Source organism: Solea solea, chromosome 11, assembly GCF_958295425.1.
Source record: "Solea solea chromosome 11, fSolSol10.1, whole genome shotgun sequence".
Classification (NCBI taxonomy): Eukaryota; Metazoa; Chordata; class Actinopteri; order Pleuronectiformes; family Soleidae; genus Solea; species Solea solea.
Window position 1 is genome coordinate 11,541,045 of NC_081144.1, and position 23,929 is coordinate 11,564,973.

The window sequence follows — 23,929 nt, forward strand, 5'->3', positions numbered from 1 at the left end:
CGTGATTATATTTACCCCCACAAAAACTGTACAGTGGATCAATGCGCCACTTATCCTGGGATACCAATGCACATAAATCGGATTAAAGAATGCACTGTTTTGCGCATTTTCTGGGACCTATTGAAGGTAACTTCAACAACCCATGTGTTTTTTTAATGAATGAAACATGTTTGTGTGGTAGGGATAGTGCAGGGTGTTTGTAGTCGCAGAGCAGACCTGTGCACGTTAGGTCTACGACCGAGGAAGGCACTATTTGATGGTGTAATCAATCTCTGTCTGGCAAAATCCACCGCAGCACCGTGTTATTATAAGGAGTAGTATTACAGCATTAAAGTGTTTATTGAATCGTTGGCGAGTTTGTTTTATATCTATCAAAGCAGCAGAGCATTTGATAAGGTGAAAGCTTTATAACTTCCTGCGGAATGTTGTTAATTTCTTCATAGGGATAGAAGCCTTCACAGTAGCCACATGTAGACAGGCGCGCGCGAGAGTGAATCAAAATAAGGGATGCAGAATATACTACGACATTAAAGTTTGTACTGTTTTTAACGAGGGCGCAACAGAACAAACATTTCCTAAACGGGATCTGCGGAGATAGGAAAGGAGGGGATCCACATTCTTGACAAGCAGCCCACTACAGCGGGCTATATTCGGCTGGTGACCGTTCATGTTTTTATGCCCATCGATAAATTTTAACGAGGACCATTTGATTGTTCATAAACGTGTCGTTAATAAGACTACATCCGGGTTCCTCGTGTAACATAAAAAAAAAACAAAAAAATCTAAAAAAACAACAACTCCACAGCCACTTCATATCAGAGAAAGAAGAGGGGAGAGCAGAGCGGTGGAGGTAAACGGGGGGTACGAGGGGATGAAAGCTCTCATAATAAGGATAACGTTACTGTTGCATCCAATGGCATGAGTTTACTGGTTTGCCCTGTAATATACTAGTGTGGCTGTAAAACAAACCACCAAGTCCTCTGCAGGGCTGCAGCCACGCACACAGCAAATAAGACAACCCTGATACACGGGGAAGTAACTGAAGAAGGCAACACTGTCACAGGGAACACAATTAGACTAATTGTGCCATAAATAATGTACGTTTAATGCATATATGTACAGAGTGTAAAGGGCGCAGAGCAGACAATAGTGGCTGGTGCATTAGTAAAATGCTCCTAAAAGCAGCACATGTTGTGTTCCCGTGGTGCAGCAGGAGATTTGTGCAGTTTCAAAACTGACGATTTCATTGTCTGCAGTGGTAATGGTTTGCTCCATACGTTTTGTGTTACTAGTTTGAGGTTGACTTTTTCTTTTACTGTGAGCAAGTGCTTAGTTAAATGAAAAGAAAAGAGATAGTTGAACATCATGGGGACAGACTTGGTGCAAACCACACAGACGTTATATGTGCAGAAAATTGAAGCCACTGTGCGGAAATTAACTCAAAATGGGCGCACTGTTTTCCATTAATTACCAAGCACAAAATGTCGGTTTATACCAGAGACAACAAAGAGGCAGACACCAGAATTAATCCAACATTTACTCTCCAGTGCATGAAAAATTAAACAGTTAAGTGCTGATATTTAAAAACACATCTCCCTTTGTCTTTGTCATGGCCAGTCTGCACACGGGTCAGATGACGTCACCAATCAGTCAAATAAATTCCAATTGAGTCAAAAGACTTTGTCAGTGTGAACAATTTACTGACATCATATTCAATATATTTCATCTCCGTGGCTTTAAAAACAAAATAACCATGACCGGGATGTGTCGGCGTTACAGGGCGCGGGGTGTTTTGTCATGGCTGCTGAGTTCAGATTCAACCATGAAATTTAAAAGGCCAGACGTCAGACCTTAACCCGGATAACAGCGTCCTGGAGTGTGCTGATCAATGCGCCAGCCACTGGTCAAGCAACTATTCCACCACATGTTTACAGGAGAAAAAGCTTCTGTTCGACACATTTTCAAATGAGATCGTGTTCATTTCTGCAGGTTAAAGGGTCTGAGTGCGTTAATTCCTCTGCTGCCATTAACGCTGAATGAAATTGTGCTCAACGGCCATTTATTACAATAACATTGGTCATATCAATGCGTAATATCGTCAGTGTCCGTGTCAAGAGTAATACAATGATATCCTTTATAATGTTTTGGGCGTCAACACAAATAAAAGTGTGTGTTTCATTAATAAGGAGTGACGAATTCTTCCTCTTATTTTCTCACGGAGCTCTCACACTTGTCTTTCGCCATGTTTAATGTGCTTTAATAAAAGTCATCATTAAATATCACTTTGTTGTTTGCTTTTTTTATGTCATAACATGTTCTAACAAAACTACAATCCGCAACTAGACCATTTCAAAGTAAACCGCCAATAAAAAGGCGTATTTTGCGACACCACTATAACATTTTCTGACTTCATATCTTCATGTTACATCTAATATTATATCTTTTCCACGTTTATCAAACTGTGGCGAACAACAGCAGTAACACAGCAGTTGTTATTTTAGTTTAGTTTTGACGTTTGTATCAATAATATGCTCCAGTATTGACAATACATGGAAAACAAACATTAGAAATACATGTCAGTATGTTAAATCAAAAATAATAAAAGTCTACTTTCGGGTGGATTTAATAACTTAAAACCAACTTCACTAATTGTTTTCAATATTTGTTTTCGCCTCTAAATCTGAACAGACGCGACGTTTCGTCATGTTAGTGCAAGTCAGGGATACACTTGATATTTCCAATAACTTCCAATCCAATAGAGGCACACAAGTAAATTTTGCTTTTTATATAAGACTTGTTCTGGCACGAGAGCATCAGTATTTGAAAACTGCTGCCGTCATGAGTCTGACTGACATTTCTCCATTACACGATTACATTTTCCATTCTATTAAAACGGGGAAAAACGCATCTCTCTCTCTCTCTCTCACTCTCACACACACACACACACACACACACACATACAGCTGTAATTCTACAATATACGTCAAAATACAGCACAAATGCACGCAGGTTCCCACAGTGGACAGTGTTGTTTTTGTCTTACATTGGGGAAACTTATTCACACCGTATAATTATACGTCATCTGGACGCCAGCACAGAGAAATATGTCCCAGTTTGGGTGTATCCGCGTGCTGCCGCAGTGTTCACTGACTGACGCGTTATAATAGCGTACAAACGTTCACCATCAAGTTGGCAACTTGAAGAAGAAAACGCCTAAATACATTGTGACAACACAGAGAACGGTTGAACCGTAGACCCAACAGTTTCAATTAACGTCATGTAAACAAGACAGCAAACTTGAGAATGGCCAAAAAAAAAAAAAAAACAGAGACAACGTGCAGATTAACACCAGCTGCGCAATTGTATCGTATTTGTTTCATGAACATAAAGAGATTATCACATTATCTCCTGTGAGTTTTCATCACATCTGTCTAAACTTTGTTTGGATTCACTTCCACCAGTAAAGCAGCACGTGCCTCATGGGCGGATGGACACACATGAAATATATAATAATGAATGTACAGAGCGTGTGTTATAACACGAGTTTCATTAATTTGACAAGCACGGCCACACTTAATGGCTCATATAGGCACGTTATCTATTTCAATAACGCCACTGAGTGTAATTCTCTCCTAGAAATAGTCAAACATTAAAGCACAACACATTTTTCCCTTAGAGCCTTCACATCAGGCAGGATGTTTCTCTCTCACACACACATGCATGGTGCAGCTTCATTTGTGTTTTATCTCCAGTTCACATTTGGGCCATCTTTAACCGCACCGAAACTCTGCATATGGACATTTCAAAGTGTAAAGTTATTTATAAGGAAACATGTGCACAACAGATACCGCCGCGCATCATCAGAGTCAGCTGTAAAGCCTCGAATCGCTGCTGCTGAAGACACTTCCAGAGAATCAAACACACACACACACACACACATCCACTACTTCAAACCTGTTTATAATCAAAACAGTTGATCAAATCCCTGTTTTACAGCAAAACAAAAATAATTGCTGATAAATGCACATATATATATGATATAGGAATGTTGTAAGGATAAACTTCATTAAATAAATTGTTGCTGCGTCATAAAGAAGTCAATTAATTACAAATTACAAACCAATAACCAACAATGCAAAAACATTTCCAAATGTCCTTTTGCCTTTTTTAAATAAATGTTCCACAAATAAAGTCCAAGGTGGCGGTAGTTACTCACAAATATACTATATCTAATTAAATTATAATAATTAAAAAAAACAAGTGGAAACGGGAAAAGGAAAGTGGTGAGCCTAGTTTGCTGATTGCGCCAGTGGCAGTAACACTAACACCAACACTTCTCGTGCTGTCCTGAGGAAATGGCTGTGTAAAGGCTTCAGTTCCTGTGCGCCACTACAAAGTCAAATAAATTGTTTTATGTGTATATGGTTTTAGGGTGAATCTGTGCAGTTCTCGGGGCTGTTTCCTGCGCTGTAAAGTCTTTGTCAGTGATGCATTCCAACAGAGACACTCATTCACTGAGCTGAATGAAAGTGACTTTGGATTCCAGACTGTCTCCTCCAGTTGCAACCACCACCGCCAATAGGAGGGGGCTGAGAAAACAAGGGGAAATTTAACGGGGACTATAGTCTTCCTCGCAAAAATAAGATGCTGCTTACGTTTCAGCACTTTCCAGAAATAAGTTCTCCATTGTCTTTCCTGGACATTTCCAGTTTCTCTTTGACCCGGTTCCCCTCTGCTCTGACGTTGTTATTGATCAGTGTTGTCAGTAATCACACGGTTTACTGTTCAAGGCAAAACAAAAATAAATGTACGACAATATACCAATGATGCCATGTTTTGCCAATAGTTTTAGTGCAATGAATTATTCAAATATTCCAGTGCGATTGGACTATGACATAATTTAATGCTACTTACAACTACTTAATACTGATTAATACTTAATACAAATATACTAATGCAGTCTCAATCCCAGCGAGGCAGAAAATAGCTGCATTTTACTCCTGCTCTTGCAAAGTGAGCGTAAAAATTATCTCCATGTGGTTCAAGGAAATAGATTAGTTTGCAAATCGCATGTTGCAAAACAACGAACAACGGCATGCACAAGTGGAGCTGTTTAACACATTGTATCCAACAAATAGTCACAACATTTAAAGCAAAACTGTTACAAAGAGAATCCAAATCATGCAAATCTCTCTCTTTCCCTCCCTCCCTCCCTCCCTCTCACACACACACACTCTCTCTCACACACAAGCGCGCGCGATGCAGCCTAATATCTAGTTATCTAGTTTAAATTTGGACCACGTTAACCGCGCTGAAACTCAAACCGTGGACAGTTATTTGCATCTAAAGTTATTTATAAGGACACGTGTACTCAACCCAAAGTAAAACTGCTGAAATGTCACTAATTAGGAAAATAACAATCACTAATTAGGTCAATGTGGTGTGTAAGTGAATGTTTGCGGCGACGTGGAATGTGTAAAACGCTCCATTTTCACAGAAAGCATCGTTTTAGACAGATATATACTGTCATGTCATATTAAGAATCTTTATAACACGTGGAAACTGTGATATCAGACATTTTAGACAGTCACACAGGCGAGGACTGTTCACATGAGACAGTGGCATCAATGATCATTTTTATGATAAATGTATCAGAATGAAATATCCATCCATCCATCTGTAGCACCTGAAGCCACTAAAAGCCCAACACACACTGCCAGTGATGACAGATGCAATACAACACAGTCTAAAACTTTACCCCCATGTTGTTTACAATCTATTCTCCTCCTGAGAGCCTCAGGAGGTTTTACAGCCCGCCACAAAACAACAGCAAAGAAAGAAAACCCCTCTGTCCAAGGTATTGCAGCTCAGTTCATTTACAATGCCATTTGCGGGGACTTGGGTGACTGGAGGGGGTAATTCAGCGGAAATGGTGCCCTTGATGAAGACGAACTGACGTAATCAAGGCAGTTTCTTGTTGCCGAGCCAGGAAGCCAACCCCAACAACATGAAACTACCTAAACCACGCTTCAGCTTCGCGCAAAAAAGAGGGTTAAAATCCACGGACAAGGAAAATGCATTTCATGCAAAAAAAAAGCCAAGTGAGGACTATCACTACCCAGCACAAAGAGATAAGGCGAGTACCATCACAATAAAACACACCAGGCTGCAGTCAAGCTCGACAACTGTACACTGTAATGCATGTGTTCACCAATTTACTATTAACAACCCGTGTCATCTTTCTTTTTATGCCTCTTGCTCTGATTCCATAAATAGTAGCATCAAACATGTTCACTGTTCAAACTTAGACATTCAGTCACAGTTGTTATCCAGAAGCACAGCGTCAAAAAGAATCAGCAGTAAGCAGCAAGTAAGCAAGGTGAAAAGAGAAGAAGAAAAATAGGATCATAATAATCATAAAGAAAATCAGCAGCACGCGTTTTAATATCAGCAATAATTCATGTGAGTTATCAGCGTGAGCAGTCATGCAGCGTGCATGCCACAGGAGCTGTCAAGCACGCTTCCCCTGACAGATGTGGCATGCTTTCCAAAACAGGACATGTAAATATTAAGGAAACATGTGTCCTACCTTCCCATGCCTCCTGCAGTCAGACGCCTTCCTGCCATGTTTAGTTATCCACGTGTTTACAGGGACGCTGTGTTGTTATTGTTGCTCCTGCAGCCGTCGCTGTTCCTTTATTCTCCATCTTTCCTTATCTCCTGCTCCAGTGGAGCTCCATTATCCTCCCGGGTGGAGGCGACCGCTCCTCGCAGCCCCGGCGACTCGGGCTGGATCCCGCACATTGCAGTCTGGAGTGTGGATTAGCCCTCCTCCACACACACACCTTTAAACGCATCTTTACTGCTGCAGCACATTATATTTGCAGATCATAAAATCCTCCCCCAACGCTTTCCAGGGCGAACCTGACATTAGAATTTTATGACCTTGACTTACTGTGGTCACCTGGATAATATTTAAATCAACGTTATGGTCTCTCACTTCTATTAAAACTGCCATGATCTCCTTCTCTCATCCGCAGTGTCTCTCCCTCCCTCACATTTCCACCACTATGGAAGGACAAAGTTGGTAATACCTCTTCTTTTTCCCCCCTCTATTTTTTTATTGTTTTGGACTCGTTTGCCATGACATGGCTTTACTATCATCATGTGCATTGCATGCACATTACACAGAGCCTGGATGAGACACCAGGGAGGAAGCTGCACAAGTGGCTGCAGAAAGTGATACTGTTTTCATGCCAGGTTGTTGTTTGTGGACAGCTTGAGATTGTCTCCTCCTTTTAGTTTGGATGTTACTGTACTTGTGGCCAGGTTACTATTGTTCCAATGCTGCTGCTGCTGCTGCTGCTGCTGTAGCTGCAAGTGTTCACCTGGAAACCAAGACTAGTCTGCAGGCTGCTGGGATTTACAGATAATTTAAGGAGGCACGCGGTGTGTGTGCGCGCGCGTGTGCGTGTATGTGTCAGATAGTGATAAAATTGATGAATGATAATTGAATGAGACATGTATGTCTGTCTGTATTTGTGCCTGCCATGTTTGTGCAAGTGTGCGTGCGCGCGCACGTGTGTGTGTGTGTGTGTGTGTGTGTGTGTGTGTGTGTGTGTGTGTGTGTGTGTGTGTGTGTGTGTGTGTGTGTGTGCGTGCGTGTGCGTGTAAATAATCTCAGGAGTAACTGTAAACTACACTCTTCTCCCTGTGGAACTTCTTCTGCTTCATGCGTCTGTTCTGGAACCAGATCTTGACCTGTCTGTCGGTCAGGTTGATACTCCTGCTGATCTCCAGGCGGCGCTCCCGAGACAGATACATGTTGAACAAGAACTCCTTCTCCAGCTCTAGCGTCTGGTGCTTTGTGTAGGGACAGCGCTTCTTCCGTCCACTTTTGGCGTTTAACCAGTTTCCCGGTGTCTTGTCCGCCGTTAAATCATCTACACGAGGGCAAAAGAAACACAACAGTCACGTGTTTGCGCACACATTATATATACGGCGCTTGATAAAACATCCTCTATAATGGATGCTACACATAAACACACACACGCCCATTTCTCAAACTAACACCGACTACAATTGAACAGGAATGAAGTGAGCAGCTAATAAGATATTTACCTGGATACAGACACGTCCATGACTCACTTGATCAAATGAACAACGCCAAACATCCCACCTCAAGCTAAGCTACAGCGCCTACTGCTCGCAAATTGCTTTTGTATGACGTATGGCTATAATTAGATCAAATCAAACAGGGTGTGTAAGCACTTCTTTTGTCTATGTTGGACCTCAGACTCCCATTAATGTTTATTACTTTCACTCACCAGAGCCAAATTAAAAAAAATTTGGGGAGGTTCATCCCAAAACATTAGAAAGTCTCTGAAGCTGAATACGTGACACAGGAAAAACGTAAAGACAAAGAGACAGGGCATGTCTCTGTGATGGCAGGGAGAAATCACACTGCTGCACATTCTGTTAATTCCATGATTAGGTTGAGGACTCTGGGGAGTAACGCCTCTTCTACACACACACACACACACACACACACACACACAATGCAGGTTACAGTAATAATTACCATAATGTGAAGACTGTGTGTGTCCCATATTCAATCATTTTCGAAACATTTAATTCAGTAATATGGGATTAATCTCACACACACACACACACACACACACACTAGTCGCTCCTGTTGCCTTCGTCTAATTTCCAATTAAATTAAAAGAAATTGTATGTACGAAGCTTTTAGCTCAACCCATAAATAACAACAACCCGCAACTAGTTTTACGCAGCAACAAAAGAGGCAAAGGGATGAGCAGTGACCTATATGTTGCTTTAGCACCAATTTATTAAAGTCTTTGTTATTTATTATTATCATCGTAATTATTACCATTGCGTTAATTTTAAAGTGCTGACCTTAAATAGAACGTGTGTTGTCTCGCACACAAGTCAAACAGGAATATATATATAAATATATATGTATATATATATATATATATATATATATATATATATATATATATATATATATATATATATATATATATACATATATATACATATATATAATTTATTTTAATCTGATATTTTCAAGTTAAAGTAAGAGGCAAAAGAAACGTGTGAGTTCACATCTAAACTTTCATTTAAACAAATAATTAGGTCTTAAACATGGACTGGAATTGTCCTGAATTATCGATGCGTCGACGCAGAAAAGTAAAAATCTACTATCTCTCTTATGGTCTGTGAAAAGTAGAGAAATGTTCGGTGAGGGTTTTATATTAAACCAGAGCAGAGAAGGTTTGCAAACAGTGGACAATTGTTTCAATTTCAATTTCATATTTGCTCCTGACAGATATGTAAAGCGCGTAATTGTGCTGTTAAAATGGCTGCGTCTCACAATGTAAATGATCCATGTAAGAGGGAGAGTGAAAGAGAAAGTGTGTGTGTGTGTAAGAGAGAGAGGGAGAGCGAGGGAGAGAGAGGGAGCGTGTTTATTTCAATGATAACTGCCCATCTCACATTCTCACATTAATGGAAAGGTGTTAAATGCCACGGGCACCATAAGCCCGCAGGCGAGCCTGACAATTGTAGCTCATTCGGTCCATATGACTGCTATCAGAATCAAACACAAGCTAGTGTGCGTGACTGAGCCGTGACCCAAACAGTGCACGCGCACACACACACACATTTACACACAAAACTGACGGAATTAATGCACGAGTGGAATATTTAAGTGCAGCTGTTCACATCATTTTGTGTGTGTGTGTGTGTGTTTACGTGCATGAACGTGTTTGTGCACGCTGCATGCATGTGTGTTGAGGTGGGTGGGTTGGGTTGTAGTAGTAGTAGTAGTAGTGGTTCTACCTTTTAATTCCCCGTCCGAGTTTTCTGAACAGCTGTCACTCTTGGCCTTCTCCTCCTTCCTGCTCTGACTCTCATCTGCCTTTGAAACCCCTCGCGCCGATTTGCTGCAGCTCACTGTCGATTCTGGTGCTGATTCAACAGATGTCGCCAAATGAGTCAGAGAGAAGCCGGAGGGGAAGTGCTGCTGGTCATCCTGCTGTGGCCTCCCTCCGCTCAACACCTGGAAACAGCCGCTGGCCGGGGCGGCAGTTTGCTGAGGCCGGCAGCTATTGTTGTCCCCCAGCCGGATGTAAGTGGCCGACTCTGTTGTCTGTTTCCCCTTATTGCTGTCATCCTGATAGAGGCAACAAAACGCCTCCTCTTTGACGTTACCCGCTGGAAACGAGCAGGGTTGTAAACACTGGGCAACAGGTTGCTCGTCCCTGCTGCTTTTAGAGGCTGGGGTCCATGTGGCCAGCTGAGCTGACAGGTAGGGCCCATCCTGGAAGCCGCTAAGCGGAGCACCGCCCGCTGCTCCGTCGTCTCTTTTGGAGAGTGAAGATGGTCCAATCTTGCCAATGTTTCTCATCACTGAATATCCGTACTCTGCAGCTGTGTGGATGTACATCCCGGGGCTGCTGGAATAACCCTCACCCCTGAAGGAAGATGATCCTCCCATTAAGGAATCCATCAGGAAGTTACCGGGCGCTATGTTATTCGGACATGACATTTTTTGGCATTTGGCACCACTGCAGTGACCGTTTGGTGTGTGTTGCACCACTGGTCGAAACTACGGGATTTCTCTGGGAGAATCAGGACAGTAGGATGCTGACATCTTTTGGAGGAGGGGGGTGCAAAAATATCAGGAACATAATTATGGATGCTGGGAGACATGTCATGTGATTTTCAGACCAATCGCGGCGTGGAAGTGGCCTTGATGCTCCAGACTGGCGTGACGTCAGCGCGGTCAAGTTGGGAGAGCAGAAGGGTTTTGGTAGAGCAAGAGCGCCACCTAGCGACCGCTCACCGGTCATAACAGGCAGGCCCACAGCAGGAAGAACAAAGGAGGAGTACTGCAGCAGGGATTTTTTTAAGGGCACTTCCTACGTGGCTTATGAGAATTTGAATTCCGTTTAAGTTGACAAACTTCTGATTCGGAAATAACTTTAACAAAAAAGCCCACATCAGATCTCTTTCTTCGCCCCGGCGAAGCGCGCAGAGCCGAGCAGATGAAGCCATCGAGGATTTATCATGAAGTGCTTTTTGAGTGAGTTTGTTTTCATCGATTTGCTTTGTTGTTGCCTCCGATAAAGAAAGGTAAGCTGTGTACACAGGTGTGCGATGATTCAAAAGAAATCAGTGCATTTGTTAGTTTGTCTTCGTGATTTTAAAGTGAAAAATAAATATATGTGTGGATGGAAACAATAGATTTAACCTCGAGCGCTGTGTTATTCAGTCAAATGTAACATGTGATAGTTACTGGAAAATACCTCTTATTTACACAATTACAAACACTAAACACGGTCTGCTTCTTTATTTTCACACGCAGACTTCATTTATTTATTTTTACCACTACACCCGCGCTGCACCTGGATTCCTTAAAAAATACATATTTATTCGTCTTATTGGATCTACTAGTTAGCTTTAACTACATTTGGGCTAAGCCATGAAACCTCACTCGGCTGAATAATTACTATCCTTGAAATTACAAGGAGAGCTACAAAATGTTAACTAGACGGTGGAATTAGTTGGTTAGTGGACAGTGGGGCCTATAAGGATATGTTTTATTGTGCTGTAACAGGAGACTAAACACAAACAGGATTAACTCAAGCGTTGGGATTATTTGTCTTTGTTTTTCTCTTCACTGTTGAAGAGAAACTCACTGCATATGTACCTGAGCTAATGTGTGCAACACTATTCGTATTTCGTGTGTCACTTTCAGTGATATAGATTGTTATTTTTGTTTTTCGTAACGCTTCTCACAGTGTCAGATAATTAAATTTGCATCTTTTAACAAATGAATGCACGTATTCATGAATTTTTTAAAATCGTTTCTTATTTTCCCCGCAACAAATTAAAACATATTCAGATGTTGTCAAAACGACCATATTTTAAAACTAGCGCCGTAAAGGCTAAGCATTTTTAAAGTACACGTTTTATAGTGTTACTAATAACAACGTGAAATGTATGTAACAGTGTGAAAATGACACCAGCCAGTGTTATTGACATTATTTTATTTATAGAATAGTCCATTGTTTCAAAATATAAATACGGTCAATGTCACGAAATGTGAATAGTACTTCATTTTAATATGTAAATCAAAACCTATGATCACAAAGTTTACTGTGATACGACAGAGGCGGAGATAAAATATTGTTGATCAGCTATTTTTTTTTTTTAATCTGCTTTTTGTCTTTTTAATGTAAATCCCAATGTGTGCACGTGACGCATGTATGTGATGTGTGTTTGTTTCACGTGTGGATCATTTATGTACCTGCAGTCACAAAACAACAACATCCCGCAGTTACGACGAAGAACACAAAGTCCAACACTCTGCTCTCATTCCCCTTAAAGTTTTATTTCTATTTTATTCTATTTAATACTTATTCCAGATTCAACCGCAGGTGATTCGAGGGTAATTAAACTGCATAGAGCAAAAAACACCAGCTGATTAACATTTAATGAGACAAAACAAACAAACAAAAAACAGCTCACAGGACGATTTTCACTTTTTTTATGTGCAATTTTTTAAATAGCACATTTTCAATTCAAAAAATAATGAAGTCAATGTAATAGAAATGTTATATAAAAATGTCCCAAGATAAAAAGAGTTCTTCTATCCCTTTTTGCATTTAAATTATGTGTTTGTGTCGTCCAGTTTGGTTTGTGGGTGACGTGCACGCACGCCTCTCTGTCTGTCTGTCTGTCTGTCTGTCTGCTCAGTTCAGAATCATTTTCAAATACAAGGGCAACGTGGTTTTATCTGTGTGGATCTTTGCCTGTGCATGAGCAAACGCCACCGTTTAATTTGTGCGATGTCAATGGAAATAAAAGTTCAATAACACATTAATACCATGTGTCCTTGTTTTTATTCTCCACTCCTCACAGACACGAATAATAATAAAAACAATAATAATAATAATAATAATAATAAAATGTGGCCTGATACGACGTCCCTGTTAACTTCTCAAGTTGTTGTGATTTTGTTTCGTTTTGATCTGAAAACACCACTGACAATGACGATGCTAATGCGCTCTGCTTTTATGACAGTATAGAAAACACCTTTAGCTCAAGAAAACGTTAGAAAGGCTCGTGATAGAAACACTGGCATGAGCCTCAGAGTTCCGTGTAGTGGAATACTTGAGAAATATGCTGGCATAAAGGATTCTTACGGATATTATTTTCACACTCCAGCTCTCTCTTAACACACACACACACACACACACATACACACACACACACTAACCACACCTAATGTAAAGCTGAACTCAGCCCACTGACTGACACGCACAAACACACACACACACACACACAAACCTGCTTTACGACACATTCAAACACAGTCTGTCGGCTTCTGTCTACTCAGCCTCGCTATTAAAAGAAAAGAAAAAAGAAAATAAAGGAGGTAAGAAAAAAAAAGTCATACACATAAAAATAAATTAGGCCATGCATGTACAACTTGTCAAGGGCCACTGAGCTCTAAATAATTATTTATTTATTTTTATGCAGAGAACATTGCGATACCTTGAGACGGTCTGGGTCAGATCTGTCATTATGACGTCACACATGTGGTTTTATACTGGACAATATGTGCAATGATGTCATCGAGGGGCAAAGAGTGAGGAGGCAGCAGCACAGAACAATTAAAGAAGCCTTGCCACAGTAGTTACGTATTAGAATGTAACAGGTGTGACTGTTGGTTATAATGACAGCAGCATTAGGTCTGAAACGTCTTCAAGGAGTGGATTGAAATCATTATTTGACAATAACGTATACGCACTGGTGTGTAAAGTACACTGTGTTGCAGAAGGGAAAATAAAAGCATTTCTTTTATACTTCACACATATATAATAACTAGATTTGGCTTCTACATTTGTTTGTGAACGAATATTGAGGTCAACAAAGTTTTAAAATAACAATAATAATAAAATAAATGGAAAGCTTTCACCTTCACCTAAAATAACGTGTGTTGCGCTTGTGTGTTTTCTTCTGGAAACAACAGGGGGAAGGTAACACTGTATCTCAGTAAAAACATTGCAACAAACGTTGTGATTTACTTTCTACAGATGCTTTACAAACTAGTTTTGTGCTTCAGCCAAACTTGTTCGAGAAGGTGGAGGAAGAAAGTTCACGGTGAGGATATAGTTTTTTTTTATTTTCTGTTGTGTGTGTGTGTGCTGTATTTTTGTGTGCGTTAAACCTTCAAGGATTTCTTTACACACAAGTGTGTAACCGACCCTGTATCACACACACACACACACACACACACGGAGTTGATTGCGACAGTATTTCACCACGGTCTTTACACTTGTCTAAACTACAGCCCAGACTTTCCGCCACTAAATTTTCGTCCAATTGATTCCAAACCTGGGGGCTGTTATTATATTACAAACAGGTATGAGTGCCGAATGCTGGGGGACAGGAGGCATGATAGCGGCCTTCCTTATTGTGCTAATCAGGATCCACTGGGGCGACACACACATAATTTGCTGCTGGCAACCACTTTGAAATATCTCTCCAGTTGGATGCGAGGTGGTTTCTGCTTCGTGTCGTGCTCTTCCATGCTGCGTGTCCACTCCATGCACAACTGCAAATTTATGGTGCCAGAATCATATAAGTTCTTAATTAAAAACCAAAGTGGCAACTGCCATCAAAGTGCAGCAGTGTTACATTATTACCAGTGACGACCACAGCGAATACACACATACACGCGCGCAGTGTTCATATTCAACTGAAAACTTCGCAAAGACAATAAATAAACAGCAGCCTTCCCATGCGTTAATGTAAACTGAAGTGTTTGGAGAGTTATTTTGTTGCAGCAATAGCAGGAGCTCTTTTTTCTTTTTTCTTTTTTTACAGCGCCGAGCTGTTTTATAGCCCTGTAGAACAGGATAGGTGCTGAGATGTGAGTAGTACACTGTGGTATAAAACCATTCAATGGCCTATAACCCACTGATTAGCATTTGCAGGAGGAAAAAAAAAGGAGTATAATGGTAGTTACATCACAGTTAAAACAGAGAATTAGCTGATGAGTATTTTGTTTCTTAAAAGCGCAACTACATAGTTTCGTGTTGTGACAATACAGAATGAAATATTTACTGACTTAAAATACTTTTATACACTCTGACTTGTATTCGTGTTCATGTTAAACATTATTTATAATAAATGTTAAATTTAAGGCAACGAAAAATGTGTTGGGTGTTCATGTTATTCAAATTAGGTTATCATGTAATTCCATGTAATTTTACTGAAATGTCTATCTATGTATATATATATATATATATATATATATATGTATATGTACATTTCTACTCTGAATCCATGAAGAAGATATTTGTTTTGATCTGTCAAAATAAAATAAAACTAATTCTTATTGGCGGTTTCACGTCATCAGATTTAAAGAAAAATTAACACTTTCAAAATAATCTCAGAGAGACTACATTAATTTCCCCTTTTACACTATAAAGTCAATAAAGCCTGTATCCTCTGCCCCCTTTGCTTCGCCCCATCTGCATAAAAACACACCGCCATTTTCCCTCACCCACCATGCACAACACCCAAGTGCACAAGCCCCGGCTGAGACGTGACAGGACAGAGTGGACTGTCCTGACACACAAGCACATCACGAGAGAGAGAGGGAGAGAGAGAGAGATAGAGAGAGAGGATGTCTCCGAGACTAATAATAGCCGACTACTCTGATGTCACCGGCGCATCCATGTCAGGAAACGTTTTCGAGATTCCGTTGAGGAAACGGAACAGAACAGGCCAGGGAGAGCACAAGCAGCCCCCGTGTGGCTGATACACAACATTTGCAGGAGCAGCCTCTGCTGCAGCAGCAGCAGCAGCAGCTCTGTCAGTGACGTTCTGTGTTGGAGAAAACTACAAATTACCCACGTCACCGTCCCAGGGCCAAGGTTGGTGGGTGTGGCGAGAGAGAAGAGAGAGAGGAGCTCCTATAGCCTTGATCTCAGTGTGCATCGCCTTTCTTTTGTCAGAACGGCCCCCTGTCCTTCCCCATAATACACTAACATATGCAAATTCAGCCTGATTTCAGACACAGAAAACACAAGCACATCTTAATTAAAATAAATTGTACCACGAGGATACAACTTGACCGCTCCGCCCACGGGTTTTTTTCCACTCTTTTCTTTCCTGATATTAAAACACGATCAAAACGTTAACCTTCAGGTAAAACTGACATTTGATCCACGCACGTACACTTGAGCTGCGCGTGGAATCCGGAATCAAAGGATGAACTTATTCACACGGACTCACACCCAAGTACAAACCTTTGGTGTTTGCACTCAAACCATAAAACCACCCAATGCTAAACACACACGCCACCACAGCCACACGAACACACACACACACACACATGCACACACACCTCTGTTTTTTCCTGCAGAGAATACAAAACATAAGTTTATATCAACATGTTTTAAACCGTCTCATGCGTGAAAACGTACACATTTTACAAGGACAATAAAGTGTATTTACTGGGCGTGCTAAAGCCGGCGAAGTTACCTGCTGTAGTTTAATGCGAGAGGTCAAAGTTGATCTGTGTACACATTCCATGTTCTGTTCCCACTCACTCTCATTGGCCCATTCCTCTGCTGCACACATTTCCGGGCTGAGGGGGCTCCTTGATTCCACTTTATTGCAGTGGGTTAAAGGTGAAGGCCTTGACATTATTGAAGTTCAAAGACTACATTTAATTATGAATTGTAGTTAATGCACACGTGCAATCGTCATGCACATATGCTGAGAACACAATAGCGACTATACACACACACACACACGCTCACACAAGGCATGGGGTTTCACACACACCGCATTCCAATTATGATTTGCTTACCCCTGCTACCTCCAGTTAAAATCCCTCACACGCCACAATTAGTCAACAAGTATTTATTCTAGTCTGATGTGCTGAAACGCTCTGAGGTTTGGGGTCAACTCAAGACAAATAGACTGTTATACTCAAATACTTGGCTTTCACTGGCATGCAAAACATTAGAAATGTCACATCGGCCACAGATGCTAAAGGCTTAAAAAGTAAGAGGGTAAAAATGTTTTTATAGAAAACACAGGGTGATCCTAATGAGATGAGAAGAGTGCTGGACATGACAGTAGAGTGCAGAGGGGATGGGGTTTAGTTTGCAGGCTGCACAGGCCGAGTTCATGTCGAAACCTCTTGGAAAGTTTGTGTGTGTGTGTGTGTGTGTGTCTACGTGCTCGGACATCCAGTCTTGCTTGTTGACTATTTACTGCACAAGTGAACACCATTCCCCCCCGAACAGACGGTGCAATTAAGAGAAAAAAAATAGCCATTTAGTGCCCCTGTCTTTATAGCAGTGTCTAGACGACAAGAGTGGCGATTCCGTTTAGTGGGCACTAAAAAGAAAAGAAAAAAAGAGGTTATCATTCCACTCTCTTTCTCCACATTTCTGACATCTATTTCTGCTGAAGCCTGTGCTGTTGCTAAAATTCAAAACCTGAAAACTCGCAGTGATCGAACCTGAAAACAGCCAACCTGGCAAGTGCGGACCCGCCGACAACCAACCATCAAAATCTACCACAGCAAATGTGTGTGTATCACCATGAAGTGGCCGCTCACACATTTTCAAAGTGTGCACACGTTCCGCAGGCTTTATGTAGGACAACAGTTATACCTCAATAACTATATATATATATATATATATATATATATATATATATATATATATATATATATATATATATATATATATATATATATATATACACACACACACACAAGTGAAATAAAAATAGTTGTTTTTAAAAGTTTTTTAAAAGGTTCTGAGTGGAGACAAGCGGGAAATGAGCAGAATAACAATAACAACTGCGTCGGTTCTGTTATTAAAAAAAATTATAATGATACTAATAATAATACAAATAATAATAGCACAAAAAGCACAAAGTCGTTGAGGTTTGCCTATACGTTTGTGTTTATTTTATAGGTATTATATTAATGATACACAGGCCGACAGTCTGTTCTTCCTCTCTGGAATCCAAAGCACCAATGTTTTGAAGCAAATAATTTAACGAGTGTTAAAGCTGTTTAACTCGTAGGGGCAACTGTATTGAAAATAAAAAAAAAGCAGCAGAGGTGGGTAAAAGGGTAATTCAACATACGCCTATTTACAATCACGAATGCACATTGCATAGGCTGCTCTGTACAGGAGGGTATACTTTCACAGATTGGACGTCACAGATCTCACTGGCGAAACAAATGCAGCCTTGGAGATTTACTATAACTTGCTCATATTTTCTCTGGCCGAGAAATAATTAGATAAGGATTTGCTATATACAAAGACCAGAGGGGGGAAAGGGGAAGAGCGAAACGTTGTCTGCGCAAGGAGGATTCAAACTGTTACATTTGATATTATCAACAAATATGTCTATAGGAACAATAGAATAAACACAATTGGGACTCGTGATAAATAGAGGGGCATATTCAAGAAGGGCATATAAATGATTATTTTAACCATGTGGGCCTTTCTGGGAATCAGTTACAAACTCATAGCCGCCTTTTTGGTAACAAGAAAATGGCGACTTCATCCCAGACTGGCCTGCTACTCCCACTGTCCACTTTAACATTGCACTGTTGGTGATATGGGCTCCTTTAGAAAATGGTTATGCCCACGAATACAATTCAATGAGATTGGAGTAGGCCTTTCCTTAAAGTCACTGACCAAGACTGTGACACTCTCTGCTCCTGCTCACAGTAGGGGGTTTCCAGAGAAGTACTGCAGGCGATCTCTGCTCAGCTTCTTCTCTTTCATTCTTCTATTCTGAAACCAGATTTTAACCTGGCGGTCAGTGAGGTTTAACATTCGGGACAGCTGAAGCCTCTTTTCTTTGTTGATGTAAACGTTAAAGAAGAATTCCCGCTCCAGCTCTCGAATCTGAAACTTGGAGTATGGACACCGCTTCTTCCTTGTGCGAGGGGTGCCTGGAAATCAGATGTAAACAAACACACACACATAAACAGATGAGAGTGTCACTAAAAAATAGCAATAACGTCAGATGGATTAACACGAGGAATTTTGCGCAAAGGACAAAAAAAGCAGTTGTTTTTTTTAAAGCTGAGATGGCGAATGGTTTGCCAGATGCTGAGAGAAGCGGTTTCAGTGGCATTAGTAATGACAACATTTCAGTCAACATTCATCAAGCAGAGTAGCCTAACTGGGGCTATCAGATAAACCGGCCTTGAAGAGTGTTAAATATCCGAATCACTTGGAGTAAATAATATCAACTTACAGCGTCTAAGTACGTGTTTATCTGTTACAAATACACAACAACAAAAGTATTTCATCGCATTATGTGCGTCACATTCTTCTGGAGCTAAACTAACAATTTACACAATCTTTTGGCAGTGGCTTGAAAAGCATTGCCCATGTTTGCAGTGTACTGTCACTGCTTATCAGACAGGTGACTGGGGACCTTTTTATTAATATTAATAGTATTATTGTTTATTTTCTAAGTGGTGGTCATCAGCTTCAGCTAGCTTGCTGATCTCTGCCTGCAGGACTGTTACAATGTCCAGGAAGATAAACACATAAATATAGACACTATATACTGTATGTCCTGCACCTATATGACCATCACAGCATACGCACACAAAACAAGCTGCATTTTTATTGCATGCTGGTACTTCAAAATAAAATTGTAACAGTTTCGCATGCAAATCACGAGTGGACAGGTGGAACGTTAAAGGCAGCACACCGAGATTTACATTACATCTGTTTGTCCTGCGGTTATGTATTAAAAATAATACCTTATACAAGGACTGTAAAGCACAGCACGAGATTCTAAAACACTGATTTCGATAGATAGATAGATAATAGATAGATAGATAATAGATAGATAGATAGATAGATAGATAGATAGATAGATAGATAGATAGATAGATAGATAGATAGATAGATAGATAGATAGATAGATAGATAGATAGATAGATAGATAGATAGATAGATAGATAGAAGATAGACAGTAGATAGAGACGCATTTAACCGTAAAGTGTGTAATACTCAGTGCAGCATGACTTTTGCGGGCAAACCCAGTACTAAGCGAAAATTCACAAGACGCCAAAAGCAATGTTCTGCCCAATTGGTTTTTACTTTCGACAGCCCAACGAGAAAATCCCTTAAAATTCCCAACGCAAGTTCACGATCAAAGTTAACATTTGTCACAATAGCTCTCTCTTAAAAATTTCACAGACTCTCACCATAGAGGCGTCTGTGTATAACATCCCCTTTTTTTTCCAAAGCGCTTTCCCATCGTAAAAATTCTTCTCGTTGCAAGAAAGAGCTTTGTAGGGTTATAATAAAATCCTTTGAATGCTTATAAAACTCCACATAAAATCTGACCGACAAAACACCGGGCTAGTCCCCTTAACCTTCCCCCATTTTACTGCTTCGGTATACCTACTCGTGTGGCTGCTCTTGTTGGCGTTCCCGTCCTTGGTTGTTGCGGAGGAAGAAGTGCATGAGCCTGAATTTGTATGTTCCTCCTCATCCTCTGGGTCTTTTTCCTGCTCCGGAGCTCCGGGTACGGAGGCTGTCGGCGGCTGCTGCTGCTGCTGCTGCTGCTGCTGCTGTGCAGACTGCTGCTGCTGGGAGTCGCTTTCCAGTTTTCCCCCCTCGCCCTTTTGTAAACAATTGTCTGACTGATTGTCCGTGCTGCTGCAGTATGCGGTCTCGAAAAAGCGGTCGAAACCTTGCGGGAGGACGTTGTTTTTCCCCACGCCGGAGTAAAAACCTGTGGAGGGGTGATTGGAGCCCGGATGGGTGTGATGGTGATGGTGGTGGCTGTACACGCTCTCGTTCTTCATAAGCATTTCTGTCATGGTGGATGGAGGAAGACAGTCCCTATGCACCAGATCCTCTCCCGAGTAGCACGATGCATAATTGCTTCTGTGGTGCCATTTACTAGCAGGGTCTAAGCCGTAAGAAACTTCCCGTACCGGCTGCACTTGAGACAGATTTGTGGAATAAGGGTAGCTGATTTGCCGGGACGGGGCCTGCGGAAGAAACGAGGAGACGGCAGAAAACTCGGGGACGTAGTAGGTGCAGCTGGGGAGGTAGATGTTGGACGCGCAGCCCGTCCTGTCCCCAAACTCGGATGTCCGGTCTTTGCGCGTCTGGGAGCAGAAGTTGCCCAGATTCACAGAGTTAAACATCTTTCTCTCTCTCGTACTCCGTGCTATAGATAGATGTTTTGGATACGAGCTGCAGCAGAAGGGAAAAATTTGGGAAGGCGAGATGACGCGCAATCCGTCTAAGTCGCCCCGCAGACACGTGATCGAAAGTAGATATTGTCATATATCAATTTGGAAGAGTTGGATGTGTAGGAGTGGTTGGCTTTAGGTAACATCGAGGAGGTTCAAACGAATATTTTTCAAACACCACAGGCGCACTACGAAAACCAGTAACAGAATCCTGTTTGCTGGCTTATGACAATTATGTGCAGTGTGTGTTTATGTTTATGGGCTGGTGGTAGCCTAGCTAAACAGCTCCAGCTCCTTAAACAGGCACAGCACAAACTGCAGAGTGCACTAAGTGACATGGATTTGATAGTATTATTGAGTGTTGCAGGTACGATTATTAATACAATTATTAATTATTATTATTGTTGTTGTTAGTATGCTAGTACTAATACTCCTTATGTCATTTCAATGACAGAATGAGGATTTGTTTCCTTTTGAAAAGAAAAACACTGATGCATAAAATAAATAAATCTGCATTAGGTATGGGAGGAGACGCCCTTATGAAACGCAAACCAATGAGCTCATTCATTCTTTCTCTATTTGCAAAAAAGTTAAAGAGTGAATGATTCGTGCTCTCCTCTGAGACTCCCCAATACATCTTCACTCCTTAACTATGCAGGAGAGCTTTTCATAAGGATTATATTAGTTCTTTTGATCCCCTTTCCATTCTTTAATAGTGGTCACATAAATCTGCTGAACACATGATTGTAGAACGGAGTTGTGGATGAGCCGGGCTCATCTACTTTAACTTATGCAACATATTCATTTATCCATTTCATTTAGGGGTTGTTGTTTTTTTTTTTTTTACCCTCTTTCCCTTTCTCTCTTTCACCAGATGAAAACCATTGCTACAGTGGATCCGTGGTGGACGACTATAATTATGTTGTAAAGTGAAGTTGAACGAACGGTTAGGCAGTGTAGAATACACATGTTGACCGAACAAGCCGAAGTAATCGTCCTACTCTGATTATTCCCCTTGACTTTGGATCATGACAGAGTCCATGAAGGACAACTGCGCATTCAAAGCCCAAGATCCTGGAGTTCCTGCTGGAATACTACCACTGACGCCCTGGAACCGTGCTTCTCATCCAAATGTGCCCTTATCACATAAACACAAAATCAGAAGAAAAAACAAACAAGCAATAATTACCCCCCACCCCCACCCCCACCCCCCCTTTACAATTCCAGTTGTCAGCTGTTATTGACAACACCGGTTAGGAATATATCCCTACAAAGTATGAGCATCTGTGTTAAATATTCAAACTGAGATATAATAATTTTTATCTGGAATCACTCGTATGAAATCAAATGTGTTGTGTTGTCTCTAACCTTCAATGCAGAGCAACAATTAGTCCTCTTGTAAACGGCTACTTACAGGCCACTCAGACTGGGCACACTGACCAAGCAGCATGAATATCCGACATTTCCCTCTAAAAATTAAATAAGTCCCAGCTGATGCTCCAAGCTGCTGTGATCATTTTATTTTCCACCAGAATGTCGACATTTATCTGTGAATGACTGTTAAAACGAGAAACGTGTCGGTTTTTTTTTTCCTCTTCTTTTTAAATATAATGCAATAAAATGAATGGTTTGGAGAAAAGATGCGCCTGCGTGTTCTTTCCTGCGTCATTGTAAACTTTTAATTGTTCTGTTGAGGGCCATATTTGACTCTTTATAGACTAACTGATACTATCACAAGGTGAAATTAATATGATGGCCCATTGTTTATGATTATAGGCTGCTTCCTAAATGTTGCAATAGACTCTTGAATTATTATCCAATATTCCAATAACACTATCGTTCTATTACAAATAGACATACTCACGGGACACCTGTGTTGTTTAAAAATAATGGAAAACAAAGTTAGTGTTTTCTTTGGTGCGCCCAAACCGCAAAAGGAAGAACAAGCACCATCATCAGACTTCAGTGGTGGAGAGAGTCCATAGCGTCCAGGCGTGTTTGTGGAAAAAGGTGGCATTGGCATTAGCTTGTTTATTACGCCACAGACAAAAGGTTGTCTCACATGATGCATCCCGCATCCAAGTACAAAGAAAGCAGACAGCTGTCCAGACACAGCACTTGAATTTGACCACTAAAATTCTCTCTCCGTCCACCATAAAACTCCGAATGGCTGTAGTAACGTTAAATTCCTTTGTTCTATAGAAAAACCATAAACGTTGAGAATGAGAGGAATTTCAGCAACAAGATATTCTGCACCATGCAGTGCGCCGAATGCTCACGCAGCACAACATAACGCAGAATGTGCACAAATTACAGTGGGACAAATATAGCATTCGAGGCTAGTAAGAAAATTTGATTAGTCAAATTATTCACAGCAGAGATAGTGAATAACTCCACAAATACACAAGAGTCTCTAAGTACGGTTGTGTCTCGTGACGCACAGCTGCGGATGCAATGATCAACCACAGCTATGGAGATATTTGTGTAAACATCTTGGCCTGTAGCCTGTGGACACATGCTCGACACATGCTGCAGCATTAAGTGTGATAAGCAGTCGCATAAGAATAATAATATTTCGCACATCAAAATGTCATAGCTCATTTTAGCAGTTTG

The 23,929-nt window shown here is 40.9% G+C and overlaps 2 protein-coding genes across 3 annotated transcripts; both read right to left on the bottom strand.

The window, feature by feature from the left end:
* Window positions 1–7,100: 7,100 nt before the first annotated feature.
* Window positions 7,101–10,770, bottom strand: hoxc10a (homeobox C10a). The gene is made up of 2 exons (XM_058642350.1): window positions 9,868–10,770; window positions 7,101–7,943 (listed from the first exon to the last, which is right to left on the bottom strand). Exons 1-2 carry the CDS (start codon window positions 10,574–10,576, stop codon window positions 7,681–7,683), a joined length of 972 nt encoding a protein of 323 aa, XP_058498333.1. The 5' UTR covers window positions 10,577–10,770; the 3' UTR covers window positions 7,101–7,680.
* A 7,238-nt stretch (window positions 10,771–18,008) lies between these two features.
* hoxc11a (homeobox C11a) lies at window positions 18,009–22,507 on the bottom strand. 2 transcript variants are annotated; one of them, XM_058641843.1, is made up of 2 exons: window positions 20,518–22,507; window positions 18,009–19,039 (listed from the first exon to the last, which is right to left on the bottom strand). In XM_058641843.1, the coding sequence occupies exons 1-2, from the start codon at window positions 21,266–21,268 to the stop codon at window positions 18,807–18,809; spliced, it is 984 nt and encodes a 327-aa protein (XP_058497826.1). In that variant the 5' UTR covers window positions 21,269–22,507; the 3' UTR covers window positions 18,009–18,806. The 2 variants fall into 2 exon arrangements, with proteins under 2 accessions (XP_058497826.1, XP_058497828.1); XM_058641845.1 differs by having other exon boundaries at window positions 18,809–19,039; window positions 20,514–21,374.
* Between the last annotated feature and the right edge of the window lie 1,422 nt (window positions 22,508–23,929).

Coding starts and splice junctions, on each gene's coding strand:
- hoxc10a (XM_058642350.1), bottom strand. CDS start 10,576: ATGTCATGTCCGAATAACATAGCGCCCGGTAACTTCCTGATGGATTCC. Junction 7,944..9,867: donor CTCGGACGGGGAATTAAAAG/GTAGAACCACTA, acceptor GCCCTCGTGTAG/ATGATTTAACGGCGGACAAG.
- hoxc11a (XM_058641843.1), bottom strand. CDS start 21,268: ATGTTTAACTCTGTGAATCTGGGCAACTTCTGCTCCCAGACGCGCAAA. Junction 19,040..20,517: donor CAACAAGAGCAGCCACACGA/GTAGGTATACCG, acceptor TCTGATTTCCAG/GCACCCCTCGCACAAGGAAG.